Genomic DNA, 9,809 nt, shown 5'->3' on the forward strand with positions numbered 1-9,809 from the left:
CATCCAAAGCTTATGGAAAGGACATGGGGACTGGTATGGTCGCTATATGGGTTCCAAAAATGCAACATTATGAAAAGGTTGCAAAAGAACATTTTTTTCTGGTTTTGGATAGTGACAGCAAAAGTCCTGGAAAAGCATTGTTACAGATGGGGGATTAGCAGTTCTATTGGATAGATTCAAAATCCACGGTTTTGGTGGTGGGATGAGAACCACATGTAGGTGTCCTTTCTTTTGAAAGCATCTTGTCTCTTCCAAGCACTAGCCAGGAGTGGAATTCTCAATGCAAGGTTGGAAGTATTTGGCATGTTTTTAAACTGTGAGGTATGTTATTGTGGACAATATAAGATTACTGACTTGCACAAGTAATATGTATTTATACCGAAAACTATTCTGAAGTAGATATGAACATAAGATCCCATCCTTTGCTTTTAAAACCCCTTTGAGGTAAATGAAATGAGAATTGAGATTATGTTCAGTATGTGAGAAATAATCCTTTTACAGATGATGCTGTCATGCATCATGAGAAACAAGTAAGTTGTAGAAATTCACAGTACTTGCTTAATGTTGCACATACCTGTACATACAGTGTGTATAAATATATGCTTTGTGTATGCATTTGGCACATAAAATTGCTCTGCTTGCATTAGTAAGAAAGTTAATATTTAGTTTTACATCTTGAAATGCTTAATACATTTCCAGAATGGGTTTGGAACTTGGTCCTGCAGATTTTCTGGATTGTGATTTTTGTGACTTTGCGTGTGTTAGTTTAGCCAGTCCATTGAGCAGGAGCCTTTTATAAGTGATCTACAACTTCATCTCCTTTCCCACAATACCAAAAGTTGGAATCAAGCTTTAATGAAAAACAGAGCAGCCTTTAGGTGAGTTTGGGTTTAGTTATTCAAAAGGTTCAGATTGTTGATATAAAACCAACTCTTCTGCTAATACTTGATCTGGGTCTAAATAGCCATCCTGTAAGAATAACAGACTAACACAATTTACAAATGAAATGTATGTAAGCTTATCTGTTTGAAAAGGGTTTGTTATTGAAAAGATCAGTAAGAGAAGGGGTAATTTGCCAAGTTTGGCCATCACACTCAGGTGACATTTAAGATGCAGACCAGATCTCATCATCGCTGCCTGAGCTTCCGTCAGCTGTGGCAGAGCAACAGAGCTCAGCAGCTGCTCATTTCTTAATGGGTTCCTTTACAGTCCTTAAAATCCAAAATACAGTTATCTTCAAACACAGTCTCACAGGTTTCTAGTGAGTGTAGAAAATTAAATCCCCCATGAGAGCAAGTAGTTTGTTTAATGTGATTCTACTGGAAGAAAAGTGAACAAAATAAGGTTGTGCTCAAGTCTGGCTGCAGCAGGGTTTTAAACTTCCCTTTTCTTGTATTACAGCTTTGTTCTGAAAGATTAACTTTTCTCTCCTTCATTCAGTCAGAACAGAGGGAAAACATGTTGAATATTTTAAATGTAATGCAAATTTTGGAATAGACAAACAAGAAATTGGATTAGGTCTTAAAGAGCAATCAAAAAAAAAGTTGAAAAATGTAATCTGGTCACAATTTCAGCCTCTGATTCTTTTAAGGACGTTCAGATTTCAAGTGTGAGTACTTTTTGGAAAAGTAATCCACTTTGAAGTGCAGTAATCAGATTTTTAATGTAATCCATTTATTCCATGTAAGTAATACATTTTTAAATATAATCTAATGATGAACTTTGAAACTAATTTATTTTAAAGCAAATATAAAAGTATAACCCTGCAACAGGTTCCTAGGTTTTGGTACTGGTCTGTGCTGGGCTTTCAACAGACCTGGTTAGATTTTTCCCTGAGCCCTGGTAGTGGCACCGACTGCTCATTGCAGCAGGGAAGGGCTTGCTCAGGAGGTTTTCTCTCTGCTGCAGCCCCGACAGCTCAGTCTGCACATTGGGCCAGCCAGACTTGCCAACGTGTTCTTGCAGTTCTGCAGTGGTACAAAACCTGAACCTGACCAGGAAAAAAAGGAAGAAACAAACTGGTGAGTCAAAACATTTCTGTTTGATGTGTGGGCAGGAGCCCTGCTCTGCCTCACTGCCCAGGGTTTCCAGAAGCCACACAAAGCCCCTCAGCTGCTCCCTTTGAAGTCAAGGTTGTGCTCAGTTTCAGTGGTGGGTGTTTGTCCTGCACTAGTGACTTGAGGAATTACTGAGTCAACCAACTGATATTCCCTGTTTCTCTAAAACAGAGCTTGTTCCTTTTGTTGGGCACTGGGAGTGATGTGCTGCCTGCCAGCTAAATCCTAAAAAGAGCCCACAGCTTTTAAATTTGCAGGCTTGCCACAGAAAAGGAGCACAGCTTGGAACGAAACTAAGTGTTGTTATTCCTCTGTACAGAGAAGTTGGAGTTTGTTCAATAACTCTCAAAGATGATCCCTGGGAACACTCAGAGGAAGAAACAGAAACACAGAGTGGTGCTCTGTGCTCTTCACTGCTCCTCACCAGAACATGCTCATCCTGGACTTTTGTGTATTCCAGCATCCTGTTCCCTGTCACTCTTAAGAGGACAGCCTTTGGAATAACAGTGGAAGATACACATTGCTCTTCTGCTGCTTTGGAATATTTCTAAAGCAACATGTTCTGTATAACTTTAAATTGTACATGGGAGAACAGCTTTTTGAAAATAGTGATAGAAGAGGGAAAAATGGACTGGCCTTTATTTTTGTATCTGCAGTGCTGTCACTGAAAGCCATGACATACATAACTCTGTGCCAAATATTATTTTGTGAGAATGTTTTTTAATCATTGTTGGTGATCAGACTTCCAGCTCTGGCCAGTACTGGGTTGCACAGAGTTTCAGGATTAAATATAATCAAGGATTTCCTGGACTGAGGTGTCAGTTCAGACTGTGAGATATTTCCATAACAGTCAATCTGTTAGGTGGTTACGGGCGCAGCAGAGGTTTAGATCATCCCTGCTAGGTCACATCTCACATTTCTTGTTACCTCTCTGTAGCCCTTGCACTTCACACAGTGCTGCTACAGCACTTGATTCAGAAGATATAAGTAGCAGTTGAACTCTGTGACCAAGGCTGTATTTAATAGGAGCACAAAAACACCAGTGAACCGAAGAAAAAGAAAAAGCACAAGGCTATTTATCTTGGATTTTCCTGGTCCTGCTGTAAACCCACTATGCACTACCCATAAACACTTCTGCTGGTGGCAGGAGTCTGGGAAAACAGCAAATGTGCTGTGCAGTAAAGCTGTTGATGACCTTTCAGGACATCTAATTGTTATTAACTAGCTAATGAACACAAGTCCTGGGCGAGGCTGTGCCAGGAAAGTTCTGCAGGTGGATCTCACCTCCTTCACACCCTTAAGCTCTGAAATGGATATTCCTTTGCTTTCCAGCTACAAAGCTCATTATTGTCTGAGGTCAAAAACAGAGAGAAAACAAATGCACAAAATGCTGTGTCTATACATTAATCTAAATGGATCTGAGCTTGCACTACTGAAACCAGAGGATAGTTGAGAATTTATTTCTTTAGGAGCAGAAATGGAAAAGATGTAATTAAATGGAGCTTTGACGAGCTGGGTTTCGTGTCCCAAAAAGCAGCCACTGTGCTCTTTGGGCCGTGCAGTCTGCAAAGAGGAGAGAGAGTTTTAGGGATTCCACCTCGAATCCCAGAGTGGTGGCTGCTGAGCGTGGCTTGTATTCAAACAGGTGAACTCCTAATGGTCTGTAAACCATTTATTAGCTTCTCTGCCAGAAGTTAACAACTCATTTAACAGTTGTATTTCTTATTCTACTTCCTTGCTTGAACATTTGACAATCAAAGGGGTGGCTGGGGTAATCTCTTACAACTGATGTAATTACCTTCATCGTTTTTCTTTCAGTGGTTTGTGCTAAATCAGTTTAACTGCGACAGACTCAGGCTAAAGCTGCTAGTGTTTTCTGCCTCAAAGTTACACATTCTACTTTCCTTGTGCCTGCAGCAAAGGACCTCATAGAAACAGAAGCTATTTTGCACTTCAAGTCTGCACATCTCTATTCAAGTTCAGATGTGTGAGACTTGGTTTACCACCTTCTCATTTCTGGATTGAATGGTGCTGGCATTCAACAAATCAGGAAAAGCTGTGAAGTGATCAGGACCGAAAGGAAAAATACTTAACAAATTTCCAATTTTATTACACTTTCAGGTGTTATCACCATCTCAGGGACAACACAACTGACAGCACCAAACACTGGCTATCGACTGCTGCCTTCGAAGGCCAGGTGCATTATTACAGCTGCTCTTGCTCCTGGGGTGGACTCGGTTGCATCCCAGTGCCAGTCTCTGAAAACAAAGCTAACTGTGTCTGAAAGCAGCAGGGCTGAGTGCCTGAACTTCAGCCATTTGCTCCAGTAAGTGCCTTCTACCTCAGCCCCGTTAAGAGATATCTCTAGTGGAAATTTCCTCAAGTTTAAACACTCCCGTACACTTGTATCTCACTAATTAATTAGATACTTCTAAGGGGGTAGCAGAGGAGGCACTTTAGTCTCTTTTTTATATAGAAAAGGAATATTTAGGAATAGCCAAACTGCTAATTATAAAATAGGTAGCCTTATGATTTATATAAGACTATAAAACAATACAGAAAAGTGGGCAGAAATTATTCTTTTATTGACAGCTGTGGCCTATTTACCCTCTAAAAGACACAGAAAAATATTCTATACAAATTATTCCAATCCATATTCCTGAAACTTGGTGATAATAAGGCTAATGTGAACAGCTTTTCACTATGAAAGGCTAAAAAGGGCACTGCAAAATGAACTTAATGTCTTTAGGAATCCTCTCAACAGATCACTGTCAGTCTGCCTACCTGGCAGGATAATTGCCCCGACTTCCCTGCTGCCCCAGCTGCCCACTGAGCTGCCCAGGAGGCTCTGGGGCTCTGCAGTGGGAGCTCCTGGGCAGCAGGAGCCACCAGCCAGCACCAGACACGGCTGGGCTGGGGACACAGACTGCCCACACGTAACCTCACACAACGGGCAGTGTTTGCATGCCAAGCCAAACCTGTTCAAACATCACTCCTAGCAGAGCATTTTTTGTCCCTTTTTGTACATGCCACACCACAGTTTGATCCAAGAGCAATCTTAAATGTAAGAACACCATGCCCACAATGAACAGTTACTCATATTTCATGTTGTTTCCCAGGCAGGCCAAAAAACTAAGCCTCTTAGGTTTACAGGATTAGCTGTTTTAAGATGGCATAACCAGAGGGTGATTGTTATTTGAATAGGAATATAATACAGGAAGGATTTTGCAGCATGATTCTTTTGGGTGCAGGATATTACCAGCTGCTTCCTATCAGTGGGAGTTACTGGTGTTACTTAAAGCTCTCCCCTACTGTATTTCACTACTGAAATAATAAATGAGCTGAATTACATGTAAATTTTTTTAAATTTAATGCGACCCTCAAGAAAGGCAAGTCCGTACCGTGAAACACCAAGGCTGTGAGGTTGGCCTGCTCTTAAAAGAAATTATTTTCAAGCTTCTCAAGCCAATCTGAGTTTTAATCTAGCACAAGGGGAAGACTGAATCTCAGAGTCAGGGTTTCATACCAAGGGATGGTCCTTGTGTTTCAAGCCAGCATTAGGACAAACTAGGTACACCAGAGTACAGTGTTATCACCTCTTCAGCTGATGTTTGGGCACTGTAACATCCTTCCTCAGCACTGACAGTGTCAGCAATTATTTGGCTTTTCATGCAAGTGAGATCATAATAATGTCTTCTAGTTTGTCCATGAAGGTTTGAATTCAAAACACTGAAGCACTGTCTGTCCACACCACTGAGCCCAAAAGTGATGGCACGGTGGAGAAGCCAGGGAATTCATGTGTTAGCAATGAATGTTCAGTATGTGCAAATTGTGAAAAATCAGAAGTAAACTGTAAGTCCTGTAGGCACACAGAGGAAAAAAGAGAGAGGAAGAAAGAAAACAAAAAATCCCACTAACTCCCCTGAGTCTTTGTCCTTAGGAAGATAAGCAGGCTGTCATGAATCATGATCACCAACATCAGCCACCAGTAAACATCCACAGCTGGCCTTTGTGTCTGGTCTCCTTTGGTAGGTTCCTTTGTGTGACCTAGAAATTGATGTTTTAATCCACACACAAGAATCTTCAACAATTTAAAGAAAACACCACGGGAGGTAAGAAAGCAGACTTTTAATAAACGGGTTGAAAGGGAGACAGGACTAGGGAAAAAAGTCATCTTCATTTTCCAACTTCTAAAACAATCTTGAAAGAAGAGGAAAATATAAATATGAGAGACTTGAACACATCCTTTTCATTAAACCAAGACAAATAACAAATTGTGTTCTTCAAGGTAAGTCTTTTCCCATTTTATGCCAGAAATGAAATACTAAAGCTAGAAAGTTGTACAGGAAGCATATTCAAAACCCTGCTGGAAAGCAAGTTATAGCTGCACAGGTTTTGGTTGGTTTTTAGAAGTCACAGGGACAGTCCACTGTAACAGCAAGACAACAGAAAGACTCACTAGCATTACTTTCAATCTGAAACAAAATTAATACCATAAAGCTAAAACTGTACCAAAAATTAAAATTTAATTCCCCTAATCTAGTATAGTATAATAGAGAGCTTCTTTCATAAGAAGTTTCCAAGCAGTATTTAAATTCAAATTTTGAGACTTAAGAAAAAAAAATAAAAACAAAAAGACTTTATAAAAAACTCCCAAGGATTGAGTCTTTGGAAAGAGCAGCAAAATGCTATTTGCAGGAAATTACTCAAAAGGATTCCATTCAGTGACCAACAGCATTTACTATAAATCAGTAAGTGCTGCATACACAGCTAATGTAAACACATGTAGTTTTTGATAGAACCATCTGCAATGCCTGCACTGTACTTCTACTGTTCTAAAACAGTCCAATCTTTAGATCATCTCATAATATTCAAGTATTTATATGTAACAGTTCTTTCCATTCACTTCAAGACAGCATATCCTTGTGTATATATAAATATATGTATAAAACCCTCCATCAAATTATTGGATTTACCTCATTCTGTTGCTCACACACAAAAATGTTACCAAGTTCTGCAGCTGTCAGATCACTTCCTTCCCAAAACCCCCTGCAACCATCTTTACCAGATCTCTCACTTCTGTCAGTAATTGCTCAGAGCTGTTTCTGTGCTGCCTTTTGGCTTCTGTAGCTTCCAGATAAAACAAAGGAGAGTCCATACATGTCAGGATGGCCACACCTACACATATATGCACAGACTGCTGCTTTGTGTGCCAGGTACAGGAAATGCACAACAAGGCTGTAGGAGGACAGCAAGCTTCACCAGAAAGGTGATGCACTCCTGAGCACCCTTACATCTGTTGTAATGTCAGTTCCACCTGCAACGAGCACTAAAATTCTTACACACGTGGATTTCAAAACCAGGATTTCAAAACAAAACCCCCTCTCCTCATTCCAACACCCTTTCAGAACACTGGGGCAACTTTTTTTATATGTTTGGATTATGTTTACCTTTCCCTTATATCACATTTTCTACACTGTCAGTGCATCATTCCCCTTGGGCTCAGATTCTATTTCACTTTGATTCTTGTTCTCTTCTTTTACTTCTTTAGAGCTCTTCTCCTCAGTTTCTGCTTTAACTACCTCAGAATTCTGTTCTTCTGTCAGAGTTGACTTTTGTTGTGCATCTTCTTTGTTGCTCTTCACCACCTCCTGCAGATTGTATTTTCTGAACAGAACATAGTCCCTCACCACACTCAAGCAACAGACGGTTTTTATTATTTCCACCACAACTGTGTATTGTGGATTATTAAGATCGACTTTGTTTTCTGGATTGAGGCTGCCCACAATTCCTGTAAAAGAAGATGCAGTTTAAAAGATGCTGGAAAAACTGTTTAAGAGCATAAGCATGTCTTACTGAATGGATAGAAATTAAGACAGAGAAAGCAAGATCCCCCTCAGTTACAGCCAATTACTTATTTTTGTAACTGCTTAAAGTAGCAGAAGAGAGCAGGACTGGCAGAATATACCACTAGTAGGGCTGAAGCAACTGAAAAATTATCCCACTGCAATTACTGAGAAACAAAATATTCGAGTAAGGCGGAGCTATTTTATGAGCCAAATATTGAACAGAAATAGTAACATTATTATTTCAATACAGCATCCAGAAAGAAAGGCTGATAGAAGTCATTTCAAAGCACATATCACTGATACTGACAATTACATTCAACAGTGCTCTCTCTTCTGCTTATAGTCTCTTAAGACATCAACACCAACATGGAATACTGATGTCAAGACTTTTTTTAAGTCTTAGAGAAGCTTTTAACGTTCAAAATACAGGTTTTAAGCAACAAATGTGTATGTCCATTATGACCACTTTTAAGAGTCTGACCCATGTTGTGCATGCAATATACCTGTGCATGTAAACTTGTTCTGTTTCGTGTGATACCCATACATACCTGCCAATTCCTTAATTACTTCTTCCCTACTCATATGGCTGTTATTACGAGCTTTGTAAACAATCTGAAAAGTACCCTTGTTAGGGGCTTTAAACCAAGGCTCAAAAAACGTTTCCGTGTATTTTTTCATATCTTCCATAAAAGCCTTGCAAGTTCCAGAAATGGGCAGCATGCGCAGAATGACTCTTGTTTTCTTCTTTTTAGTGGTGTGCATATCCTTTAGTATATGGTGCACCAGGTCCTCAGGTTCTACAAGAAAAACAGGTGGGTATGAGCAACAAATTGAAAGCATTATCTCCCTTCTTCCCCTTCTAAATAATAAGATGAGGTAATGCACGCTTGGCTGCACTGCTGTCAGCCTCAAATCCCTTTAAATAGAGCGTTGTTTTACTATACCAAGACTGGAGAACCAAAGATTATTCTGTCAAAGCAGTTTCAACTACCTTTAGCTTTTTCACTAATGACAGAATTCAGTGGCACGGCCAAAGGAAGGGAAGGGTATTTGTTTGATATATGTGTGTTACTCGGCAGCCACACTGTGGCCTTTTCCTAACAGTGCTCAGAGCAGTTTGCATTACCCAGCATCAGCTGAAGTCCCACCTATGCCCTGGGTTCTGATGAAGACCACGTTGTTGGCACCACTCTCCACCGACTGGAATCGCCGCAGCTTCTGCTCCGTCGAGGCACGGATCTGGCCAACCTCCTTCTTCAGGGCTGCCTCGACATCGTCCTCATCCTCCTCCCTGTCACTTCCAGACAGCCGCTCCTCGTGATCTGAAAACTTCACACAGGCACGGTTCGCTGGTGAGCACCGAGCAGCAGTGCCCGGCTCCCAGCCCGCGCTGGGCCCGGGGCACACGGGCACGGGCCGGGCCTCTGCTCCAGCCGGCAGCGGGGCTGCGCTGGGCTTCGCCTGCAGAACCTGGGACTCTCGTGGCCGTGGTGCTCACCCACGGCTCCTTGCACACACACGCGGTGCGTTCCACACACACAGCGGGAGCCGAGGCCGCGGGGTGCCGCTCCCCCGCCCCGCCGGCGCCCCGAGCGCCCGCCGGCCCCGCCGCACGCACCTGCTCGGGCCCGTAGAGCAGGTCCCCGTACTCGCCGAGCAGGCTGTAGGCCTCCCCCACGCACTTGCGCTCGTTCATGTTGCAGGTGATGAGGATGCCGCGCATGCCGGCCTCCAGCTGCCGCCCGCCGCCGCGGGGCCGCTTGGCCCGGCCGGCCGCCGCTGCGAAGTGCCCCTTGGGCCGCCGCTTGCGCGCCGCCGGCTCGGCCGCGGCCATCGGGCAGCGGGCGGCAGGCGGGGGCGGGCACGCGCGGCCTCCTCATCACCTGCAACATGAACGAGCGCA

The 9,809-nt window shown here is 42.4% G+C and overlaps 1 protein-coding gene across 1 annotated transcript; it reads right to left on the minus strand.

The window, feature by feature from the left end:
• Nucleotides 1–6,170: 6,170 nt before the first annotated feature.
• Nucleotides 6,171–9,742, minus strand: THUMPD1 (THUMP domain containing 1). Its single transcript, XM_042037238.1, has 4 exons — nt 9,525–9,742; nt 9,055–9,235; nt 8,455–8,703; nt 6,171–7,848 (listed from the first exon to the last, which is right to left on the minus strand). Exons 1-4 carry the CDS (start codon nt 9,738–9,740, stop codon nt 7,529–7,531), a joined length of 966 nt encoding a protein of 321 aa, XP_041893172.1. The 5' UTR covers nt 9,741–9,742; the 3' UTR covers nt 6,171–7,528.
• Between the last annotated feature and the right edge of the window lie 67 nt (nt 9,743–9,809).

Source organism: Corvus kubaryi, unplaced genomic scaffold (genome assembly GCF_017639235.1).
Source record: "Corvus kubaryi isolate FWS band 111438036 unplaced genomic scaffold, C.kubaryi_AGA036_p1.0 37387, whole genome shotgun sequence".
Classification (NCBI taxonomy): Eukaryota; Metazoa; Chordata; class Aves; order Passeriformes; family Corvidae; genus Corvus; species Corvus kubaryi.

Coding starts and splice junctions, on each gene's coding strand:
- THUMPD1 (XM_042037238.1), bottom strand. CDS start 9,740: ATGGCCGCGGCCGAGCCGGCGGCGCGCAAGCGGCGGCCCAAGGGGCAC. Junction 9,236..9,524: donor TGCTCTACGGGCCCGAGCAG/GTGCGTGCGGCG, acceptor GCCTGTGTGAAG/TTTTCAGATCACGAGGAGCG. Junction 8,704..9,054: donor CATCAGAACCCAGGGCATAG/GTGGGACTTCAG, acceptor TTTTTCTTGTAG/AACCTGAGGACCTGGTGCAC.